General features: G+C 45.9%; 1 protein-coding gene across 3 annotated transcripts in view; it reads left to right on the forward strand.

Annotated features, from left to right (window-relative positions):
• Nucleotides 1-11,744, forward strand: part of LOC146207034 (cyclin-dependent kinase 14-like) — a 222,876-nt gene extending 211,132 nt beyond the window's left edge. For all 3 annotated transcript variants that reach the window (XM_084592726.1, XM_084592665.1, XM_084592597.1), the window contains 4 exons: nucleotides 575-668; nucleotides 11,317-11,380; nucleotides 11,441-11,538; nucleotides 11,603-11,744. In XM_084592726.1, the coding sequence (XP_084448852.1) occupies nucleotides 575-668; nucleotides 11,317-11,380; nucleotides 11,441-11,538; nucleotides 11,603-11,722 (376 nt within the window). In that variant the 3' untranslated portion in view covers nucleotides 11,723-11,744. The remainder of the gene's footprint in view (nucleotides 1-574; nucleotides 669-11,316; nucleotides 11,381-11,440; nucleotides 11,539-11,602) is intronic.
• Nucleotides 11,745-25,353: the final 13,609 nt, after the last annotated feature.

Below are 25,353 nucleotides of genomic sequence, written 5' to 3' on the forward strand. Positions count from 1 at the left end.
TGCTCCCATTTTTTTTTTTTTTCTTGTAACCCTGTTTGGGTTGTATGACCATTCTGGTAATAGAGAAAACAAAAAAACTAAGGCGCCTGCATGCTGTGCGATAGTCTGTGCACATTAAAGAACCTGAGGAGGTCGGAGCTTTCCACTACTACATCTCTCATAGCCCGAGTCGCTTTCGGACGTTAAACCCTTATCCTTGATGCATGACAGCTTAAGTTAGCTAAAAAACACAATGCCTTGTGCATCTCACTTTTGTGCAGAAAAGATTTTCTCACGCTTCAAAAATGGTTATGGCTTTGCACCAGCCACCCAAAAAGAAGTTAATTTAGCCGTTTAGTTAGAATAGTTTTTGCAGCAAATTATGTCTGCCATGGTTGAGAGTTTGTGCTTGCAATTCTTTTTTTTTCTATTTCGAAGAATGTTTCACTGCAACACTCAGTATAGCAAGACTTGCTGTCTGAACAGAGATGGTCATGATTGGAGTCGTGTCATGATGTTGCAGTTAAATCCTAATGACTTGTGATTTAACCCTGGTTACAACAAAATGATGATTGTGTTTTTGCTTTCTCTGCAGGGGAGTGGGCTGCATTTTCATTGAGATGATTACGGGTGCAGCTGCATTCCCTGGTGTCAAGGACACCACTGATCAGCTGGATAAAATCTGGAGGGTAGGTATTATTCAGTGCTGTTTCTTGAGGCTATCAAGCACGCCATTCATCATATCAATAAAATGTTTTTGTGCTTGGTCAATGCCAAGTGATTGCCTTGAGCACACTGTATAGTAGTTCCCATTGAACATAATTTATTTATTCTCAAAGGTCCAGGGAAGTCACATGAGGGGTGGGCTGCAAGATACAATTAATATGAATACAGATGATGGTTTTCAAGTTGAGTTGTTGATGGTTGCCACCTGGATGGAAGATCATTCCAGTCTCAGGCTGTTTTCAAGAAGAAATGCGACGAACGCCTGTGATAGGAGTAGCCTCAGGGATAAAGGTACGATAAAATTTGTGATACATATAAGGAAAGACAGACCAATGTAGGGAGATTGAGCTGAGATTTAAGTGGAGGCTATTTGAAAAAACAGCAATTTTCATCAGAAAATGTTTGGTTTTTGCTTGTTTTATTATCTTTAACTCTTCGTCTTTCATGTCCACCAAACCCAGCCTCGAATTTAGGAGTGATAAAAATCGGCTATGTGAGCATGTGAGGTGATGCACTAATGGGCAGAACTGAGCTGCTTTTACAACGAATTTTAAAATTGGTGTCTACCAGTTTTGTTGTGTGGCAAGCAGGTAGAAAGTCCTCCAGCAGTTGTTACAAAGAGATTGCCATTGGCTCAAAGCTGTTGTACTGCGTGTTGTTAGGTTGCCGCGCTGTGATGCATTCAGAGGCACACAGGAGCAAGTTTTGGAGAAGCTGGGTATCCTACTTCTCAGGAATTGAGTCTCGAGGATGTCTGCTCAAAAAACTGCTGAGGCCACATGAATGTTATTTTGTTTTTTCAAACAACTTTACTGCTTGTGCAGGACATTACTTCACCTGTCAATGTTGTATCACCATGAAATTGTTTATGAACATTCTTTAGTATTTGAAAAATACAGCTATGCTATTTTTTATTGCAATTTGTTACTGTCAGTCAGATATAAATTGCAAAAGCATTATAAATCCACCAATAAAATGCAACTTAAAGAGTAATATTTTTGTTAGACCTTCGAAAAATTTATAGGTAGAACACTTTATTCTCATTCTGCATCACAAAATGACATACTGCTCACTGCTTTGTGACGTCAAAAATATGCACAAAAACACCCTTATATTTCAAAGTGACTTGCACATATTCAAACAAACTAGATAGGCATGTGAGTGGGAAAAGCTGCGGTTGGTTGACTGAAATGTGCAAATGTCATAAAAAAAAGGAAGAAAGTCTGTTTTTGGTGAGAAAATGGTTGCAGTTTGGAAATCCAGATGGTGTCACAGCTTCGTTTTCGTACGATGAACTAAATATAGGATTTGACAAACAGCGTAACGTTACTCAAAAGGCTAATGTAAGGCTTGCAAATGTTTTCTCAAGGTTTGGTATGTAGATAGATCTATTTATACTCTTTTACAACCATATCTGCACACGTCACGAGTAGACTACGCGGTGCACGCTTAATGATCCCTTGCAAGTGGCTAACCACGGCTGCTATCTTCTGCAGTGCTGCAAAGATGGGGTAAAATATACATGCAAGCCGTGTGGCAGGAGCATGGCCATGTTGACTGGCCTGTGGAGCACAGCTCCATTGCCGACCCACCTCCATCATATGCCTGCACAGCGGAGGCAAAGGGACGAAGGAAAAACTGATCGTGAGGCCTGACGGGCATGTGGCAGCTTACAGCAAGGGCCATCTTGCAGTACCTGCTATTGAGAATGCATGCGACACGGGTTCGAGGTTGCAGAGAAATGGCCTTGTGGCCATTTTTTATAGCTTTTGACCTATGATCGAGAGAAAAAGTCTTTGAGCGACAAAAGTTTCAAAACTTGTGAAATTTTGGTTGGTGCTATACATTAACTCTATGGAGTGCGTGATGGTGCCATGCCAAAGTTTGAATAATCAGGTAGGTCTGGAATATTGCCCATCTGAAAAATCTGTCAGCTTGGGTAGTCCTGTTTTTACCCAATTTCTCAGTGTTTAGCTCCAGAGCATGAGGAAGGGGCTCCACATTGTCCCCCCGGCTACAAAGCTTGCTCCAAAGTGCTCTGGGGATTGGGAACATTAGGCCCAGTATAGAGGGAGACCAGACAAACACTTCTTAGTTGAAGCGGATTGAAAAAGGAACAAAACCCACCTTCGCTCGTTTCCTCGGGTACCAAGGGTCGATGGAAGTTTACTACCCCATCCCTTTCGCCCTCTGCTGTAGTGCAGCCGCGAAGACGTGCGTGTCAGGCTTGTTGATATTCTTGTTCCTCGTCCCCTGTCGCAACTAGCTCTGTGTTACGTTGGCATTTTACAACTAAGTGGGATGTGAGAAATGTGACTTCAGCGTTGCTGATGTAAGGCATTTGTGTGGTTACAAGAACCCATGCGAATTCTTTGCATGAAAAGGTCATTAACAGTGGCATATAGAGTTTTTCTGGGAAAATCAAACTTTGTGATTTGATGAAGCATAGCTAAACATGCATGTACAATGAAAGTAGCCATATCAACTTTTAGGAAAGTTTGGCCATGCAAGGAGCTCAGTGTGTGTCTCAAGTAAATATTGCTACATAGGGCCAAAGTTTTTCTGATATGAATGAAGAAAGCAAAAAGGGTGGTTTTGTATTGCATTTCCGCAAGTTTAAACTCTATTTTCAAATAATTTGCCCAGATTTTACGGTTTTATCGTGGTCTAGTCTGGGAAAGTCGGAAATATTTTCTTGCTGCCGTATGTTCGTAAATTTCGAATAATCAATCACCCCTGTTCTTCAGCACTTGCACTGTCAGTCAACACCGTAAGTGGAAACCGGAAGCAGAAATGGAAAACTGCCAACTTAAACCAGAGCACACCTACATATATCACAGTGGCGCTAAGCTTTCCCAACTAGTTACAGGATCAAGCCCGCTTCTAGTTGCAGTTACTCATTGCTGGGAAAATTTAATAACAGTTTTTTACAGCCCTAATGGAGTCGAACCCCTTTATAGTAAAGTCACTGGGACTGGTGAAAATGTTTACTATATCAGGTTCTTTGCTATGAGTTGCTGGTGATGACATGATCCTGAAGATGCTGTGTGGTAAATTAAAGGCTTAGTTACTGAACACAGAAGTCCACACATATTCACACACATATCCACCAGTCAAGCACGACACCTCTTTTGTTTAGGGTAGGCTAAAGTACCTAAAGCAGCGGTAGCGTAGAGGTAGAACGTCTGCCTCGCATGCGAGAGGACCGTGGTTCGAATCCCAGTGCCACGCAATTCCCCACCAGATTAAAAAAAAAGAATAAAAAAATTTGCGTGTCGATGAAATTGCATAAACAGGTTTGGGGTGCGACCTGACGCCGGTGAACACCTTTGGCATTGCACTCCCTTACCAGAACAGGAGTTGGCCACCCTGGTGCAGTAATTGGCCACAACCTCCCTTGATTAGTCCTATAAAACCCCGGCCCTCGGCCACCAGCGGCTGCGGAGCAACTGGCCACGGTGGCACTCAGGCCTGTGACGCAGCGGGGGTGCTAAGAATTTCTGGCTCCAAGGACAGGCCGCCATTGGAAACTGACCCTGGCAACGTTTAATGCTAGAACCCTAGCTAGTGAAGCTAGTTTAGCAGTGCTGTTAGAGAAACTAGAGGGCATGAAATGGGATGTCATAGGGCTTAGTGAGGTTAGGAGGCCGAATGAGGCATATACTGTACTGAAGGATGGGCATGTACTGTGTTATCGAGGTTTACCAGAGGGGCGACAACTAGAAGTAGGTTTCCTTGTCAATAAGGATATAGCTGGTAATATAGATGAATTCTATAGCATTAATGACAGGTTGGCCGGCATCATAATTAAGCTAAATTAGCGCTATAAGCTGAAGGTTGTACAAGCATACGCACCTAGATGTAGTCATGATGACCGGGCAGTTGAAAACTTCTATGAAGATGTAGAATTGGCAATGCGGAAAGGAAAGACGCAGCATACTGTACTAATGGGCAACTTCAATGCCAAGGTAGGGAATAGGGAAAAAGCAGGCAGAAGACCAGGCAGTGGGTGACTACGGCATTGGTTCTAGGAATAGCAGGGGGGAGTTACTATTCGAGTTTGCAGAGCGCAATAACTCAAGAATCATGCACACCTTCTTTAGCAAACACAATAACTGGAAGTGGACATGGAAAAGTCCGAACGGGGAGACTAAAAATGAAATTGACTTCATAATCTGTTCTAACCCCGCCTTTATGCAGGACGCAGAGGTAATCGGGAAGGTGCAATGCAGTGACCACAGGATGCTAAAGTCTAGAATTAGTCTAAATCTGAAAAGGAAATGAACCAGATTAGTAAGAAAGAAGTTCATCAACGAATTAGCGCTGAGGAGGAGGGCTGAAAAGCTCAGGATCTCGCTACAGAATAGATACTTAGCTCTAACCGAGGATGGCGACATTACCCTAGAAGCAAGGAACAATAATTTCAGAGATATCATTACTGAGTGCGTGGTAGAAGTAGGTGGTAGGCTAGTTAAAGAGGATACCGGTAAGCTGTCTAAGGAGACGAAAGATTTAATTAAGATACGCCAAAGTATGAAAGCTTCCAATCCAACAGACCAGATAGAATTGGCAGAAATATCAAAGCTAATCAATAAGTGCAAAGTGGCCGATATAAGGAAGTATAACATGGAGAAAATTGAGCATGCTGTAAAGAACGGGGGAAGCCTTAAAGCTATGAAGAAGAAATTAGGCATAGGCAAAAATCAGATGTATGCGATAAGGGACAAGGCGGGCAATGTCCTCACGAATATGGACAAGATAGTCAAAGTAGCCGAGGAGTTCTGTACTGATCTCTACAGTAGTCAAAGAAGTCAGGACAAAAGTAAGATTGGCGGTAGGGAAATGCAGTCAGACGTCCACCAGTGACGAAGTACGAAAAAGCATTAGAAACTAAAAACTGGCCACTCTGTATACGCAGTGCCTGGTGTCATCAACGGTACCGGAACCATGGAAGAATGCGAATGTTATCTTCATTCATAAGAAAGGGGACGCTAAGGACTTGAAAAATTACAGACAAATCAGCTTACTGTCTGTTACGTATAAGGTATCGCTAATAGAATCGGGACAACTTTAGACTGCCAAGCAAAAGATCAAGCAGGTTTTTGGAAAGGTTACTATCGATCATATCCATACCATCAACCAGGTGATAGAAAAATGCTCGGAATATAACCAGCCCTTGTACATAGCATTCATTGATTACGAAAAAGCATTTAACTCAGTAGAAACCTCGGCGGTGTTGCAGACATTGCGTGTAGATGAGCCGTACGGGAATGTGCTGGAAAAAACGGGCTGCACAGCTGCCATAGTTCTGCATTAAGAAAGTAACAAAATTCCTATAAAGAAAGGTGTTAGGCAAGGAGACACGATCTCCCCAGTACTATTCACAGCTTGTTTAGAGGAAGTATTCAGAGTTAGGTGGGCGGATGAGGTTAAAAAGTTTGCAGGGGTGAAGTGGGTGCAGCTAGCACAGGACCGGGTTAATTGGAGGAATATGGGAGAGGTTGTCGCCCTGCAGGGGGTATAGTCAGGTTGATGATGATAATGAGATAGGCAGGGATTAACACCAGATTTCGAAATAGCTCCTAAATATTGATAAAATTAAGAAGTTTTGGTATTACGTATTTTTAAAAAATGGAGTGTGTCCCATTAATTGCTGAGAGGCTGGTGTGGTACCAATAATCGGAACAAATAAGATTTCAGTGCATTCAAAATGGGGCTAAAGGGTCAACTTTTAAACTGTTGCACCAATTTTGATAACATTGCTCTTGTTATATCCTAGTGTAGAATCCTAGGTTCATCACTGTAGGGCAAATAGAATAAAATTTGTAGCTGTCATAATGAGTCATAATGATTGTCGGCTTAGGAAACTATAATTTCAAAACTAATGAAGATCTATTAACCGCTTTTTCTTAGATAACTTCTGGCTAATTCATTGTGCAGAATAAGGTCAATTGTGGGCTCTTTTTGATAAATTTGCAAAAAACGGAGCACTTTAGAAACGAACATTATATGTCACATATTTGATACTTTTTTTTCTCTTAGAGAATAATTAGGAATCCAAAAAGTGCCTTATTTTGTCCTGAAGAAAATTTTAGTCTAGAGGCCACCTTGAAAGCAGCCTTTGGCGAAAGAGTTTGGAAATAGTAGTCTTCCAGACAGTTGTGGTCTTGCAAAAAGTGTCAACTGAGAAAAATAAGTTGAAAAGTTTCAGAACATGCTGTTCAAACTTGTGGCCTAAATTAATAAGTCACAATGACCTGGTGGGCCGTCCTTTCCAACACGACACTGCTTCGAGTTCTTTTGAGCTTTACAGCTGTCCAGCACCCTTGTCTGTGCTAGTGAAGCTCTTTCCTTGGTTGCTTGCTGGGTGTGCCGCTTCGTCTGGACTCCAGCTGGTCGAGCACTTTGATTTGAAATGTGGTGGGAAAAGTTACGTGCTGCATTTTAGTCTATTTCGCTTTACCTCTGTTGCCAAGGTCCGAAATTCGCCTTTCTGTTTTAATTTTAGTTGTCTGCTGTACTTTCGATAGCAGGTTCTTTTTGGCTAGATAGAGCGAAAAACAAGCATTCTAACTTCGGGATGCACTCCGCATTCAGTTTCTTGGCTGCTATATGGCTGCGTCTTGAAATCGGTGTTCATAGCTGCTTTTAGTGGTGGGTGCACCCCATCGCGCAAAAAAAGTTAAGATGTTTCTACTAGGCAGATGACAACCAAACTTGGTGAGAAGTTTCTTTTATACATGCGCAATCCAGAACAACAAAAAAGTTAGAAACACGTCTTTTTGTTGAAAATTGTGATTTAAGCCCCCTTTAAGTAGGCTAGCAGTTTTTTTAACGGGGTGCTAAGGCAAGGTGACGGCACGAGTACCCTAAAATTTGATTAGCTGAATTTAGTTACATGGTGAGCGTGTTACGACCAGGTTAAGTCTTTACCCAAGTGGATGCCAAGATATTTATAAGAGTCTACTAATGTAATAGTGTAATGGAGATATTTATTGTATATAAATAGCATCCAGGTAATGACATTAACCAAGTGTTACACCGCTCTTGGGTGCGTAAAGGGTCTTCTTGAAGTCTGGTTACGTTGGACTGGTTAACTATTCGACTTTAGGTGACACAGTCATCAGCGAATAGCCGGATGTTAGAACTCATTTCAGAGGACAAATAATCAATATACAGTTGCCGACCGTTTTTTGTTGTTGTTTTTTTCAGACTTGGCGGGACCCGGGAAATGGTCTGAAAAATTATGAACTTGAAAAAGAAATCACTTTTCTGCGAAAAATCAGCTTTAAAAATTATGAACATCGCTGCTCCCCATGTTTCGTTTATATGCCGATAACAGGGAGCCAGCATAGCGCGATCTGCTACTGTAATCAGCTTCCACGCACCGCCCATGCGCACGCGCTGGCGTGATTCGATATGGCCACCAGTGCGCTGGCTAGTGCAGACGCGGCATGTGTGGCCCAGTGCCCGCAGAAGCGGATACTGCTAAGCTGTAACCCTCCTGTTATAGTAGCCAGTCATGCTTTCATGTTCATGCCACAGTCGTTTGTGCCACGAATGAATGGGCGAAGCAGTAACATGCAGTTTTCATGGTTAACGACAATAGCCAAGACAGCGAGATGGAACTCTCGGGAAAAAAGCGAGCAGAAAGAGAGCCCCCATGAATCACAAATTCTCCCTCTTTCTCCATGGGTGGCAGAGAGAGCCTGCTCACGTTCCATTTGCAATCTGATTGCTTGCTCTGCCGCAGTGAAAAGGTCGAGCATTCGCTTATTGCTACTGCCTCAAATGACAATGATGAACAGAGAACCAAGCTAAAACTGGTTTGCGAAAACAACGCCCGCTCGCATCTAAGTGATGCCGAAAAAGCGAACCTTCGGCCAAAAAACAATCTCCACAGTATTGCTCGGGCTAAATTTGGTCCGAAAAATCAAACTTCTGGACACCATAGGGTCCGAAATAGGGACCGAGCAACGGATACTGGCTAAGAAGAGTGTGCAGTACAAAATAAAGGTTGCATGTTCTTCCTTCTTTGAAATTACTACTTTTGTTTTTTGGCAGGTAAATGGGTGAATTTATGCCGGCCAACTATGGTTTGGGCAGGTTTTGCTGTATAATATATGTCATCTGGTACAAGTTCACTTGTGATAGCGCACACTTCCTGTCCTTTCTAGCATAGTTGCCTTATTCACACGATGAGCTATTCCAGGAGTGTCATCAGTAACATGTTGCTGATTTGCTTGTAAACTACATCAAAATTGTAGTTTACACTGACAATTGGTGAAAAGCAACACTCATCCTCACTAGGTGGGTCCACTAAAATGTTATTTAGAGGAGTATAAACACCTAATTTTTGGGCTCGAGTTGTATCCTTTGTAATGATGCGTAAGGCATTGCTGTGCACGGATCAGTACCGGACGCTCGCTGAATAATTTACAGTTCTTTTCTCAACTGTTTCGGTTTTAAAAGCCGAGTGGTGGCTGTGACGTTGATCAAGTCTAGGTCACTTAATCTTCCTTTCTCGTTTGAATTCCTAACAACGCTAAAGGCAGCCTGGCTCATGAACAGGAATCATGAAGCTGTTTCATGCCGTATGTGACTCAAACTTGATTATGACATCACAGCTAGCCATCTTTCTGCTGAAACCGTCACTGGGGAGAAAATTCAATTATGCATTACTTAGCGGCTGTAGGTGATTCATATACATTAAAAAGAAGAAAAATGCCGCCCAATTTTGGTGTCTATGCTCCTTTAAAAATTTTGTAGTGTTTCGACAAAACCATTGACACCTTAGTAACTTTTCCGAAAAAGATGAGTGCTTAAAACTCAGTGTTTGGCTGCTTGTCGTAATCTCGAGCCACCTGCTGTTATGAAAGAGGGGGGGAGCCTCAATTCGCAAGCCAACATTTTGACAAGTGGACTTGTCTTCGTCTGGAACAATGTATCACAGGGACAAAGTTTTTTGCCCATACCACCACAGCCGCTTTGACATCTTGACGATTTCACTGTTTGTACTTAAAGAATCTCGCACATGCATTTACCCCGAAGCTCTCCTTTGCCCAGTAAGCATTTATTGTGGGAGAACACAGCATGGGCGTGCATCTTGACCAGATGTCTTGGGAAGAGAGAAATGCGTCATCGCTTACTGTCTGCCTTCATACATACATACAGTGAAACCTCGTTAATTCCAAGTCATTGGGACCAATAACAGTGTTTGAATTAACCAAGCCCAGGCAAACAATACGAGCTAGAACATTCCATCCATCAATCAACGAAAGTCAGCTTTTAGCAAAGGGCCTCCAATGATTGTGTGGGAGTGCACAGTCGTGTCATGATAAAGTGAACCTACAGCAACACCTTGGAGGGGAGAAATGGAGGGTTCATTATGCGAGGACATGCCATCGTTGAGTAGCAGATGTCCACGGCTGGAGAGGGTCCGTGCCTTGACCTCGAGTACCCTCAGCTGCGTTGCAGTGAAGCACGGGTATACCACAGAGTGATTTTCTGTGCTGGGAGCTCTAGGGTTGGGGCGCTGTAGGCATCACTTTGCAACACTCCAATGTGCCATCGCTTCATTTGCTTGTGGCGAAATTAGGATCGAGCATTCAAGCAAAGCATTGAACTGGCGCCACCTGCCACTTCGAATTGTACAGTTAAATTTACAATAAAAGTCACAGGACCACAGAAATTGTTCCAATTATCGGGGATTTCGAATTGTTGAGGTTTTATTGTACCTGGTAAGCACCTAGACAGAATATTTAATTTCCTTGAAAATAAAGCGCATCACTCGGCTGTTTCAGACCTGGTTTTTTGCATTGCAATTACAAACTACCTTTTAACCACTAGTGCAGAATTCTTGGTAGTCTGGAGGCAGTTCCTCTGCTGCATCTTCTCACTTTGTGCAGTGGCCATGTCTGTCAAAGTAATTCAGTACACTTGATACCATATGTACGATGTTGCTAAACAACTCCAAGCATTGGAAATCATCATAGCTCATCTCAGATATCTCGAGTTATTGATTATAGTTTCATATATTGAATGTTAACACTAACATTTTTCATGCATGATGGCACCCTGACAAAACACCTACTTAGACCATCCATACTAGTATTAAGCCCACTGTTTAGTGACCAAGCAGGGAGGGTGGCAGAGGTTTCCTAGTTTTCCATAGAGGGGCTTATTATGCCACCATTCATACCATTATTGTTTCCCTGTGCAGCACCGCATGTTCAGGGTGCAATGCAACTGCAGGCTTGTTTCCCGATTGGGCCAGCATGTTTTGCCATCTTTGGTCGCCCTACGGCCTCACAGAGGCATGGTGTCATTCATCAGTTTCCCCTGTCTGGAAGCATAGGAAAAGTGCTACAAGTGTACAGGAAATGGGATTAGGGATCTCCGGTTCGACATTAATTTTGAAACACTACTCGGCTTACAATGCCATTCTTCCTAACCAAATCTTGACTCTGAAAAGGGTGCAAGGACTTTCATTCTATGCAAGAGACACCAATATTACTGGTGCAATATATGCAGCGTATGCACATTGTTTGCAGGTAAGGTATCTTTCTATTGTCACGACTGCCCTGGAACCTTGTTTTCATTACATTCCAGGTTTTGGGAACTCCTACAGAAGAAACCTGGGAAGGTGTTTCTCGATATAAAAATTACAAGCTACGTAAGTGCTACCCTTGATCTCTCGTTTGGATCGTGAGGGCATATTAACTTGTTGTTTCAGACAAATTTGGCATGTACCGAGGTCAACCCCTGAAACAGGTCTTCCCTAAGTTGGCAGAAACACTCCAGGCAGATGAAATTGCCAACAGATTTCTACAGGTATTTTTCTCATGCTCACTTTCACCATGGCAGCTGAGCTAATGGTGCTTCTCTCCTTTTCCAGCTCCAGCCACAGAACAGGATCTCAGCTACAGATGCCCTGAGACACAGCTATTTTGCGGACATGCCACCCAAGGTCTATGATCTCCCTGACCGTGAGTGCCAGGATGCTGCTTCTTATTGAGCTGCAGGACAAAGACCCTTTTTAACCTCATCTGCCCTCCCTCCCCCTGCTACTCTTTGCTTCCCTTGGAATCCAATTGGTTACCCTTATCTTCTCTCTGCCTTATGAAGTCAATGTATTACGCTGCTCAAAATTTCGGACACTCTAAGGAGGGCTATTCGATTTTTCGGACATTTTTCGGACATTCCAAGCGTCAGCAGGGCCAACTGCCACACATTTTGAGCGGTGTCGCCGCCATCTTGTTTGTTTACTTTTTCATTCGATAGCCTCGAAACCGGTGCCGGCCTTGCCTGCCGCTCCTCAGCTAAACTGATGCTGGATCGAGGCTATATTATTTGCCTAGTAGCTTCCATTTCCAGGACGTCGCTGCTCGCCACCAGAGTGCTTTTTTTCTTCTTTTAGCGTGATCGCTTCGACTGCCTGTTCGCGAGTAGGCCTAGCCGTGCTGATGCGAGAACTACAGTATGTTCTATCGCTACTGTGGCTCACATTTAATTCAATCGGCTTCAGTTCTTCAAGAAGCTGTTGCCGGATTTTATAAGGAGTTTTTTTTTTTTAAGGCACTCAACGGAGTCGGTGTTGTGATCCAGTGGTTGGTAGCGGTGGTGGTGTGCCTCGACAGTGGGAAAACCTACTCTGTCGATTTACTTGGAGCACTTAGTATGCTCGCTGATGCGTGGATGTCGATGGCACCCACAGCGCTGCGCAATTGCTTCCGCCACGCGGGATTTGTGCTGAATGACAAGTCTGCTGCCTTGGACGAGGAGAGCGTCGTCGAGCAGCTGTCAGGCAGTGAGCAGATCATTCACGACCTTCGCACTGCTGGTGTCGAAATTCCATCGGCCATCTAATTTTCAGAGTTCACAGGTGTGGACCACAAGTTGGAACTGTGCGCTGGGCTCACAAATGCAGAAATTATTCGCCAAGTTCTTGTGGAGTCTGAGAGCGACGACGACAATGACACACCTGCAGCAGCGCAGCCGACGCAAGCTGAGCTAATGCAAGAGTAATTCAGGCGGACCTGTTAGCCCGGAAATGGAGTGTGGTGTAGAAAAGCATTCATGACTTTTTCCGGCCTCAAAGTGAAGAATAGGTAACATTTGGAGCTTTTTTGGTGCACATTTGTTTTTTCGGACAGCCCGAATTTTCGGACATTTTCTGGGTCCGTTGAGAGTCCAAAAAATCGGTCGTCGACTGTACAGTTGAACCCGAATATATCAAACCCGGATATATCGAATTTTGGTTATATCGAACTCGCGGAATATCCCCTTGAAAATCCAGTGTAAAAGTATAGGAAAGCCGCGCTATATATCGAACTCAATTTCACCAGTCGGGCTGTTTGCTGCATGATGTTTTCAAGCCACACGCAGAAGAAATGAGAGGGGACAGTTCGGTGACGGCTGGTCTAGGGCAGCGCACATCTGCGGTTATCGTTTCCGCGCGCCAGCACGTGACATTTGCAAGCCATGTGCGTGAATGAACCAGAGAGAACAGGTGGGAACGAGAGAGGAAAAACGCGATAGAGCGAAGCGCAAGGGTGTGCCCATTCTTTTGCCGAGCTGTCTCCTTCTTCTCTCCTGGCCTTCGTTCGCAGTAGCACGCGCTACGCATGCGCCAAGCCAGCTCAGCCCGTTTTCAGAAAGAACGTCGGACGCTTTCTCCAGAGTGTGTTGCGAACCCTCTGCGCGCGGCGGCTGACGTGGCTATGGCGCGTGCAGACGTTAAGAAGCGGCAAATCTAGCTCTCTCTCTCTCACTTTTTTTTTTTTTTTTTTTTTTTTGTAAGGGTCGCTCATTCTTATCGTTGTACTATACACACGGCGTAGCGTAAGATATGGCGACTGTGGACATTAAGAAGCGGCAGGTTCTTTTTCCTTTTTTTTTTTTGCGGGAGTCGTTTATCCTTGCATGTATGAATCAACGAAAGCACGCGGTCAGCTGCGATCATGATGCCGGCTTTTAGCATTTTTCGCTTCAAACAGCATTTGCAGTTATCATGCTTTCTAATGATTTTGTGGCAGGGAACTACGCCCGTCCCAAGCACGGCGTGATAAATCGAACCAGACTTGTGCAATCAAGCCATCACGGCACTCTGCCAAGTTCACTCCCCGCCACCGCAGGAGCTAACAAAAGATAAACACGCCGTGATGCTATCGCTGTGCTGCATCTTGGCACACTGCCAAGAAATGAGCTGTGGATGAGACGACTGAAACGGAGTGGCGCGCGCCATCGACATGCAAGCGAAAACACTTGCGATTGCTGCCGCGGCGACACAGAAACCTTGTTTTGAGTTGCCGCGGTGGCTCGAGCGGAGAGAGGGACGCAGTTACAACAAGTTGGAAATTTTTCGCTCTGTTGCTGCCGCTCGTTGTTGAGATCGTTCAATCGCTTGCATGTGAGCAAGCTGGCCTTAACGCTTTTTTTTTTTTTTTTTTTTTAATTCTCGGGTGCGAAAGTAGAAAGTGGATTCATTATGCGAGTGGGTTGATTACGCGACAAATACGGTATCGTTTTTTCGCATCGTAAGTGCCGTCACAAGCCGATTTCTGTATATTGAATTATCGATATATCGAACTATTTCGCGATCACCTTCGAGTTCGATATATCCGGGTTCGACTGTATTCTGGTTCCTCTGGCAGGGTGCTCCAGACAAAGTCAGAAGGTGTGTCGTAAAACAGCCGATACAAGGGAGGCCTCGGCATCCCTGACCTCTCTGCCCTGACTAGGGCACTGTATGTCAGGTGGACGGCGTGCACAGTGGAATGTGACATGCCTTTGACAAGGATGCTTACCAACTTTTTCCTTTCAGCCAGGCTCACAGCCTTCACACAAAAGCCCCTGTCACACAGCTGCCCTCGTTCAGGAACGCCGCTAGACTTTTATCGCATGGCTGCAGAAGACCTAATGCTTCTAAAGATCTGCCGAAGACCCACTCAGCATCAAATTGAAAACAGCTCTTGAACTGCTGACACTAGCGCTCCCGAACTACCTGCTGAGAGAGCTGATGCCCACTGAGTCCCCCATGTCGAGTTTCATCTCCGCTCACTTCCTCGCGTCGTTCATGTGGCGCGCGAGGCATCTTACCGATCTGCTGACGAACATTCGTATCAGCACCGTCTGGCCAAATTGACACCTGCCCATTCTGCGGAGTGCGGGAGACGACTGCATCCTCCCAACCGCCCTCCTTGATCGACTGAGGGATGTGTTGAGCTTCCAGGCAGCCCGCACTGTGATGTACCTGAATCCACAGTGAAGCAAGAATTAAATTAATTACCAGATCTGGATAGCAAGATGCCGTGCTGCTTTCAGCCTGAAGACATCCTGCCTCCTGGAGGTAAAAAAATAAAGGAGCTCTGGTTCCACCTGCAGCGGGAAGTACGGCACCTTGGCATAAAGAAATTTTATGAAGAATGGAGACACCCAATGATTGTCTTCAAGGAAGAGAATGGCAAGATGGAAGTCTGCTATTAGGAGACCTGCTCACGTCAGGCTTCGATCCGCTGGGGCGTTGCGGGTGCAGTACAAGACTCCAGATTGCAAGAGCCCCTTGGCCAGGAAAAAGTCCGCACTCCGAAACAAAAACCACCCCATCCCTGTGGTGCGGGAGGCCTTGCCCGGGGTTGTTGCTAAGAAATGGTTGTTGGTTGAGGTCTGTACCCTCACAGGAGGGTACCCTCCCCTCCATCTGACAAGGCAAGGAGGAAGAAGTCGCTAGCGGATCACTTCAAGAGGGTATCTGTGTTGGAATGCACTGATGACAATAGGAACGCAACTTTGAACAACCCAGCCAGCAACGGCGGGGAGAACAAAGGCCCAGTGGTTCCGCCAGCTTCTGAGGATCGCATCGACTGCGGTCGCGTTCAGCACAGCACTGTGATGCTGCAGCCGTTCAATATTCAGCAAAACAAGGCCAGAGCTTAAAAGAGATTGCAGGAGCTCGCAACAACTTCAGCGACGAAGCGAAAATCGAACTTTTGCAGTGATTGCAACGACACGACGGACTGTGCATCACCTTGGATTCAGTAAATGATCTCCTGAAGCTTGCAAAATGCGAAGCCCGTGGCGGTGAAGTTAATTTGTTTGACCAAGGGTGAATTTGGCCTTGCCCTGAAGCTTGCAAAATGCGAAGCCCGTGGCGGTGAAATTAATTTGTTTGACCAAGGGTGAATTTAACCTTGCCCTGAAGCTTGTTTTAACATGGTGAGATATCGGCAGGGTGGAGCTCACCGCGTGTTAGCAGCGGTGAAAAAAAAAAAAAAAATTGTGTTCTTGCTGCGCGTGCTATGTGTTGAGTACCGGCAGACTGCACTCAATGGCATTTTTGCTGTGATGAACATATCACGTCATGGGCTGCACAAGAGTATGTAGCAGGGCTACGTCAAAAAAAAAAAAAAAAAAAAAAAGCTGGCGCCTGAGGCGACCCGTACTGCAGAGGAACTAACAGCAGAAAACTAAGTCTGTCAAGCATCTGTACAATGAATTGCACCTTGGAAATGTTGGAAACATAGCAGTATCCTTAGACAGGTCGTGGATGACGCACGGGCTTGCTTCTCATATCGATGTAGGCACGGTGATCTTTTTTCTGGGCTCGTGCTCGATTTTGTTGTCTTGAGCAATTTCTGTGCTGGGTACGGTCAAGGGCCAAAGGAAGGTGACCCCACCTACCAAGCTTGGCGGACCAACTATCTATGCCAGAAAAATACTGAGAAAAAAAGCAGGAGAGATAGAATTGCTGGCAGGACTCATACTATTTGAAAGGTCACTGTAGAAATATGGCCTATGCTACACCACAGATGGTGACAGCCATACCTTTCTCACCCTGCAGGAGGCAAAAATTGAGGATTGTGTTAATCATGTACAGAAGCGAATGGGATCAGCTTTGCGCACCTTGCTGTCCAAACACCAAGGAACTGGCAAAGAATGTCTTGATAGAAGTTGACTGCGGACCTAGTCTCCAAACTGACATCATACTATGGCTGGGCACTGAAATCCCATAAAGAAAGTGTGGAGGCAACTCAGAAGGCAGTAATGGCCACTTATATCACCTTTAATCACTAGGCCTCAAATCATGTCCAACAGGGGGAAGACTCGTGGTGCCGCCAGAACGCAGCCATAGCATCGCTACAACCTGCTGCCTCGTGTGTGCAAAGCTTCCTGCATATGAAAGGCTCTCAGACAGGATGTTTATCAAATGTTGCCAAAGGGGCAAAATACACAACAGTAATGAGAGTTTGCATGCTCTCATATGGTCCTTGGCTCCAAAACATGCCATGCTTCACAGTTCAGGTTGCTGCAGCTGAGGCAGTGATGCGTTTTAATGCAGGCAATTTGAAGACATCTGAAAATATTTTGAAACAACTCTTCTTGAATCCTGGCTCAAAGAGTGGCAAACAACTATCAGAAAAGGACAAGCTGCAGGAGACCCAATCTGCTTGCAAGCACTCAGCAGCCAAGAATGTGCAAAAGCACTCAAGAAGCACCACTGCGATGCTCAACATGACTACATTCCCGGTTTTTAATCATGTCTTAATGTGAATATGTACAGGGCACTTCATTTTTCCTTAATAAAGTGTGTATGATGCATTTTTTTTTTTTTTTCAATTTTCTTTGACTTTGCAGTTGCAAAACCTCAGCACCTAGAGCGGATACATCAAAATTTTTTTGTTTGCGATAGAAAGCTGCATTAGTATTTTATGAAATGTTGGAAGCAGATTTTTAAATTTTCACCCTGAAATCTAATTATGTTGAACTGTTGTTGACACTTGATTTCTACATTTCAGAGACTAAAATTTGATGCAGCTTAAATTAAGTAATTTTAGTCAAATGAAAAAACTCAAAATTGCATTAATCACCTTTTGGGCTATCTAACAATGTGTTCAAATTGAATTTCTATTCATCCAATTTCTCACAAAATAAGGCTGAATACAATGGTAATTAATTACTGACTATTTAAAAATCTAATTGATCAGAGCAAAAACTGGATGCATACATGAAATCAGTGCAAAAGGCTGCATAAGTGTGTATAACTGTGTAGAAATCTAAAAAGTTTAAAAGTTCATCTCAGAACCAGGCTCCCGCCTAAGTCACGTGCAAAATGTATCATTAACTAAAATGCACAGATTCTGTTAAGACTAATTTAGAGTACTAAAATAGCCTTAAGTAGAATGAAATTAAAAGGAAGAAGATGATAGCGCCGACAAAAACGACGATAAAGACTGCTGGGTTCCTGGCCAATCAGCTGGCGCGTGCACTGGACGCTCAGTCTATCTTGTTCGGACGAGATTGTGGTTCGCTTTACGATCGTCTTGTGTCACCGGTCGCCGTCTCCAGTCCTCCGAATAACCCCCAATAAACCACTCTTCATTTGGGGGAGGTTCAGGGTAGTGGTAGTAGTCTTTACGGGTAATTTTGTTAAGACGGCGGTAGTCAACGCAAAATCGCATGGAGTCATCCTTCTTTTTCACAAGTCCCACGGGAGACTACCACGGACTAGACGAAGGCTGAATTACACCATGTTGGTAGCATGTCGTCGACCTGCTCAGCAGTGACACGGCGCTCCATAGGCAAAACACTGTAAGGGCGCTGGCGAAGAGGGTCTTGACTGCCAGTGTCGATGTGGTGAACAACCTCTGTCGCACGGCCCAAGGAAGTCTTCTGAACGTCAAAGGAAGAATGAAACTGGTTGAGGAGAGCAAACAGTTTCTCGCGGTGAGTCGGGTCGAGATCACTGGCCACAGATGATTGAAAAAGGTTCCAACTCGGTATATCGGAAGAAGCAGTAATCGACGTTAGGGGGGATACGTGGGCACTCTGGTAAATACCCATACACATCAAACGGCGAGATAAGGTCAGCAACTTCAATATGGCCAAGGCATTCACCACGAAGTAGTGGGACCACAGCGGTTGAGGCATTCGCAGCAACGATGTCAGCAGCACCGTGGTTAATATCGATGAAAATGGAAGAAGGAGGTGACGGCAAGAAGTGAGCATGGGAGAAGGCGCAAAAAGAACAGTCGCATCTAAAGAAAAAGGCACGCACACAAGAACATCACAGCACATTTGGGCGGAATGTCAGTGTCGTCGGCGACAACAAGTTTGGCGCAAGAAAAAGACGCCGCATCGTCAAGAACCGCATCGCAGAGCGCAGAGAAGGCGACGTGGGCACGGGCGCAGTCAATAACAGCATTGTGGCGGGACAGGAAATGCCAGCCAAGAATTAAGTCATGCGAGCATGACGCAAGCACTAAAAACTCGACGATGTATAATACCCCTGTCAAGCGCGCAAAATAAAGTGCACTTACGGTGAATGTCACTTACGAAAAGTGCACTCTACCACTGCTAAACAGCGTAACATAAGTGCACTTGCCAAAGTGTGCACTCAGGTCGGAGTGCGTTCGCAAAACAGACTTGAGGGCTGAGCACGTAGCCTCGCCTGCAGAAATTTCTTCCTCACAAATGTATGATGTAAAAAGATATGTATACAAGTTGATTTTACGGGTTTTGTACATATTTTCATTTGATGAAATGTTTTATAATAGCGACGGGCAAAATATCAAATAACAAAAACGTTTTATACGCAACTTCCACATTATGAGTGGTGCGCCACTGCGGCTACGCCATTTTCAGTTAGGGGGCGGTTGTTATTGTTCATGGTGTTCGTTGATAAGGGGTCTATGAATCATGACCCGGTGTCAAATTTTAAGCATTTTTTAAATGTTTTACTACTTTAAAAAGCAGTTCCCTGAACTTCGCGCTTGGAGGTTCCAATTTCTTTTTTAAAACATGTTTTTCAGTTGCTAGTTTCGTACCAACGAGTGCTTATGCGAGTGCACTTCGCTTGCCCGTTTAGCACTGCGTAGCGTAAAGTCTCTTTCAAGCTGCGAAGTGCACTCCGCGGAAGTGCACTTTAACTTGCACGCTTGACTGGGGTATAAGACATCCGCGCTAATGACACGTGCTGTGCAAGCAGCAGACGGACGAACGGAAGCGGCGCTGGCGGTGCGAAGAGGGAGTCCAGAAGGCGGGGTGGGTGACTTTATGAAGCGATCGGCAAAAACTTTCGCTAATGACTGAGAGAGTGGCCCCTGTATCGACGAGTGCAAGGGTACGAACACCATCAACAAAAACTTCGAGAACGTTCGGCGGAGACAGACGAGGACTTGTGGTAGGCGAAATGTGCGCAGTTCGTGCTCCAGGAACTGCGGCGGCTAGTTTTCCGAGTCTTGTGTCACACTGCGACCCCGCATTGATGACACCATCGATTGTTTGCAAGGAGCCGAGTTCTTTTTGTCCCTGGACCTGCGATCTGGCTATTGCCAAGTCCCTATGGCTGAGTCTGACGACCCAAGACAGCCTTTGTTGCCCTATATGAGTTCACCGTGATGCCGTTTGGTCTTTGCAGCGCTCCTGCTACGTTTGAGCGAATGATGGACATCTTACGCGGCCTCAAGTGGAACATTTGTCTGTTATTTGGATGATATCTTCGTTTTCTCTTTCGATTTTCCGACGCACCTCGTGCGCTTGCACCAAATCCTGAGCTGTCTCACTAGCGCCGGTCTCCAACTTAACTTGAAGAAATGTCGTTTTGACGGCCGCAAGCTGACAATACTGGGTCATGCCATGTCCAAAGATGGCGTCCTGCCCGATCCGGACAAACTATGTGCAGTAACTGAATTCCCGAAACCGACTTCTGGTAAAGAGCTGCGCAGCTTCGTCGGCCTATGCTCATATTTTTGCCGTTTTGTCCACAATTTTGCTACCATCATTGCACCGCTTACAAAATTGCTGAATGGTCCCGCCGACTTGTCTACCTGGACCCCAATATGCGACGATGCTTTCACTACGCTCCCACGTCTACAAACTTCTCCGCTCATTCTCCGCCATTACAACCCATTTACTCCTACAGAGGTGCACACTGACGCCAGCGACATCGGTCTCGGTGTTGTCCTCGCTCAACGCAAACCCGGCTTGTAGTTGCTTACGCTAGCTGAGCGCTAATGAAAGCTGAAATTAACTACACTGGCACAGAAAAGGAGTGTCTTGCAATCGTGTGGGCCTTAGCAAAGTTTCGCCCCTACTTATATGGCCGCCGCTTCGTCATCACCGACCACCGTGCCCTCTACTGATTGGCTTCCCTGAAAGACCCTTCTGGACGCCTCGGCCGTTGGGCTCTTCGCCTTCAAGACTTTGACGTGATATATTGATCGGGACGCAAACACTCCGACGCTGACGCCTTGTCGCGCTCGCCGCTGCCTTCTCCTGCACCCTCGGACTCTATATCAGAACCCTCCATTGCAGCCCTTACTTCCGACGACCTGCCTTTTGAACAATGCCGGGATCCCTGGATATCTTTGCTTCTAGATGTCCTCATCACGTCCTCAACATCTTCATTCCCGCGAACCCTTCGTCGCCAAGCTTCCCATTTTACGATCAGAGGTGGTTTGCTGTATCGCAAAAGCTATCGCCCGGATGGTCGGAAATGGCTTTTGGTCATTCCTCGTCATCTTCGCACAGAAATTTGTGCCCATCACCATGCTGACCTGCGAAGCGCTCATGCTGGCTTGTTGAAGACATACGAGCGTCTCCTCCAGCGGTACTACTGGCGGGGGATGTACAACTTTGTCCGCCGCTATATTCGTTCCTGTACTGCTTGTCAGCAGTGGAAGTCGTCTCCGCGACCCTTCGATCATGTCGGCATCAACCTTTATGGCCCTCTTCCATCTTCGACGTCAGGCAACCGCTGGATAATAGTCGCCGTGGATCACCTCACTCGCTACGCGTAGACTGCAGCCCTGCCTACGGCTAGTGCTCATGACGTCGCCTCCTTCAGCCTGCGTCACTTTGTTCTACGTCACGGGGCTCCTCGTGAACTTCTCAGTGTCTGTGGTCGCGTCTTCCTATCACAAGTGGTCCACAAGCTGTTGGATGCTTGCCAAACAATACATCGAACCACCACAGCTTACCATCCTCAAACCAATGGCCTCACAGAAAGGTTTAACTGAACTCTTGGTGACATGTTTGTCATGTACGTTTCTTCTGACGCTTCTAATTGGGATCAGGTGCTTCTGCATGTCACCTATGCCTATAATACAGCGTCTCAGGCAACGACTGGACAAATAAACTAAGTAAACTTGATGACATCTAGTACTGCAGATAGCAACAACCTTTTCTGCCTGTAGCAGCGCTGTATTTGGTTTTATGGTTTTCTTCTTTGAACATATTTTAGAAGCTTTAGAAGCAAATTAAGCAAGAGTGAGGAAAAAAGTTGCTCTAATTTATTGAAAATGAGAAATGTATTTGCTTCTCAAGTATGCAAGCCTTGAAAAAGAATGTGTAGGAAAGTGCAGCAAAAGCTTTAGCTGCAGTCCCCAACTAGAATGCGTCAGTGTTTTCAAACTTTCCACCACAGGTTTGTTACGGTCATACCGCACACTAAGCTTGTGCATCGTTCACCCTTTTGTTGCATAGTAAGTTTGCAAGGGTGTTTACTTTGCTTGGCCGTGCATGGTGAGGAATCAGAACCATCTGCGATGAGATTGAATGAGCAAACGGTGCCAATGCAGAGTTCCTTGCAAAAGGCAGTTCTGGCACTCAAGAAAAGCGTGGGATGTTTTAGGAGTGATGGTAGATGGCGCCACGACTGCTTTTCACCAGAAAATAGGCGTCTTGCTCTCTCATCGTAGACTGTTCTGGTATTGCATCATGCACAGACAAACAGGTCAGCGCCATTGTCAAATTTACCACAGAACAAAAGGGTCAACAACACGCAAGCTTTCTGCAGTTTCACCACAGACGAGCCTCCTGTTGAGGTGGGAGAATTTTGATTTCAAAACGATTCAGATAAAGCTGCAGAACAACGTATTTCTTCGACAAGGGTACTTGATTTCTATTGTAGCTACGTAGTCCCAAAGCATGCCAGCCACCAGACTGAACAGACTGCACTGACCAAACTGGGTCTTGTCTGTCGTATTTATTGCTTTGAAACCTGAACACCCCTGGGTGTTATCCCTCCCCACTTTATTACAGGGAGCCAAAACAACATTAAGGTAAATAGCACAAAACAGAAGTACTGGGTGCTGTGGGAGCAAGTTCCATTTCCGCCACCACGCCTTCATCAGGGTCTTGCCTCGGATCGGTGTCGTTCACGCAGTCTGGAGTTAGCTGCCTCTGCCCAAGCTTAGAGAATTAGGGTCCAGAGCGGTGGGGCTGCTGGGGACGAGTATAGGAACCCAAGTCCTAGTTAGGCTGCCGGATGTGATTCATGTGCAGAGTTAAATGCCATCCATCTCCATCCATGGACGAAGTGCTCGGTGATGACAGCAGTGGGCCCTGGACGAAAGCTGCTTGTAAAGACCTGGGTTTTGCCCCTTGGTTGCACCTGACTTTCTGCTTCAATTGCTTTTGATGCACTTCGGTCCTGAGGTGTGGGTGAAGCAGGTCCTATGCCGTCATCAGCTTCTCCCCTAGCAACAGCTCCGAAGGGCAGCAGCAACCTGTGACCTCGGGAGGCATAGACCTGTGGGTCAAAAGCATGCAGGCAATTTGAGTGCGAATATCAGCAGGACCAGCTTTCAGCAACTTGTTTTTAACAATGCAGGATGATATAGTGTGTGGGGTTTTAATAGGGGGATAAATACGTTTTCCCTGCTTCGTCGCGGCTGATAGTCAAAACCGCCGACCCCACCCAGTGAGCGCGTGCGCTACCGAGCGCACGCCGACCACTGCGGGCCGTGCTCTTGGGAACAAAGGGGTAACACGTGCTGACAACAAACAGGCATTTATTGCTGCAATAACAACAACACCAACTAGCAATAAAACATGCTAATGAATCTAGGTCGTCTGACTCACCAGCAGGGCTACGGCGGCCACTAGGGCAGGGGATAAACTCTGGGGCCGGAGAAGACGGGCAAGCGGGAAAAGTCCCGCGAGGCTTCAACTCGCTGGCGACTGTGGAGTCGCGCGAGGATACGTCCGCTCGCGTCCAGTTCCCCAGACCGAAAAGAGCTGGCTTTCCGGTGTGCGCAGGGGAGGAAGGCCCCAGCCACCGCAACGCTGGCGCCATCTCTCAATATTTAATGGTAACCACCAATGCTGATGCCATTTCGCGATAGTCACTGCCACGGGGGAAGGCAGACTTTAAAGGGGACGATGGGAGGTCGTTCCCCACAAGTGGCACCAGCATTCACCTCACACCGTTTAGAAATGTGGAATAGAGCCCACTGGCAAATTCCGCCCATTATCGAACACCACCACATCTGGGAGGCCTTGGTTTGCGAACATAATCCGCATGCATGCAATCATTGCTTCAACCAACGGTGTGGAGACAGGAAATACTTCAGTCCACTTTGAAAATGCATCGACTGCAATAAAAAAAATAGGTGTTCCGGTAAGGACCTCCATAGTCTACATGCAAGGTAACCGTGTCTTCTCTGGGAATGGCCAGGGCATGACAGGCATCGGTCATGCCACTCTTTGATGCTCCTGGCAAATACAGCACATTTGAATAGTTATAGCTATGTCGTTATCCAAGGTAGGCCACCATACATGGCAGCAGCTGGAGAACTTGGCTTTGTAAGGATTTCAGAACGACTCTGTTGCCCCACAGTTCCTTTGGACACTCGATTCGTGGAAGCATACTTCATATGGTCTTCCCTCTGAGCCCAGGTCCAGCTGACATCCAGACCACAATGCTGCTCTAATCTGCATTAGCACTGGATCCCTAGAGGTGGCTGCAGCGATGGCATTTGATGACAGCACCCCTGGATAGACTCCTGCAAACATAAAAACGTTGGCAAAGGTAGCCATGTGCAATCTAGGGACCCAGCCTATATGTCAGGTAATAGCTGTACCCTGACAGGGCTCACCTTAGTTCCCTTGGAGAGCAGGACTTTGGAACTGGTTTGTCTGCTGCAAGCAGGCCAAGCAAACCCTTATCTTACTGGCTGTAGTTTTTTCAGTGGTTGCCAGGCTACGGGAAGCAAAACCATTAGGGCGCTCTTCTCCGGGAGGCTCTCGTATAATCAGTACTACCCCAAGGGAGGTGCATCAGTGACCAATACAGTTTTGTAAGGGGGGGGGGGGGGGGGGGGGAGGGGGCAAAAGGGAGCCAGTATGGCGGCTGAGGCCAACAGCTCCACAGCCCAGCTGCACTAATGGTATTGCCCAAGTACTGGACTTCTGGTTTCAATAATTTTCATTTGGATAACATAACCGCAGTTTTCGGGCAGTCCAAAACTCTGCTCACATTTTCCCAATGCTCTTTGTCACTGGTTCCTGTCACCAGAATATCATCAAAATGCACTGCGACATGGTCAAGGTCATGCAAAAGATATTCCATCTCACTTAAATAGAGCCTGAGCTGATGAAACGCCGAATGGCAATCTTGTGAATTGGTATAATTCCTCGGAGAGTTAATGATGACCAACTCTTGCCAATTTTCATTGAGCGGGACCTGCTGGTTGGCATTTTGCAAGTCCAGCTTTGTAAACTTCACACCCAGTCAACCTCACAAAGAGTTCCTCAATTCTGGGAATGGGGTAAAGCTCAATAATGGTCACCAGATTTATGGTCGCCTTGAAGTCTCCGCACACCCGGACTCAGCCATCATGCTTCAGTACAGGAATGATGGGGGCG

Source organism: Amblyomma maculatum, chromosome 1 (assembly GCF_055883805.1).
Source record: "Amblyomma maculatum isolate TAMU_Amacu chromosome 1, ASM5588380v1, whole genome shotgun sequence".
Classification (NCBI taxonomy): domain Eukaryota; kingdom Metazoa; phylum Arthropoda; class Arachnida; order Ixodida; family Ixodidae; genus Amblyomma; species Amblyomma maculatum.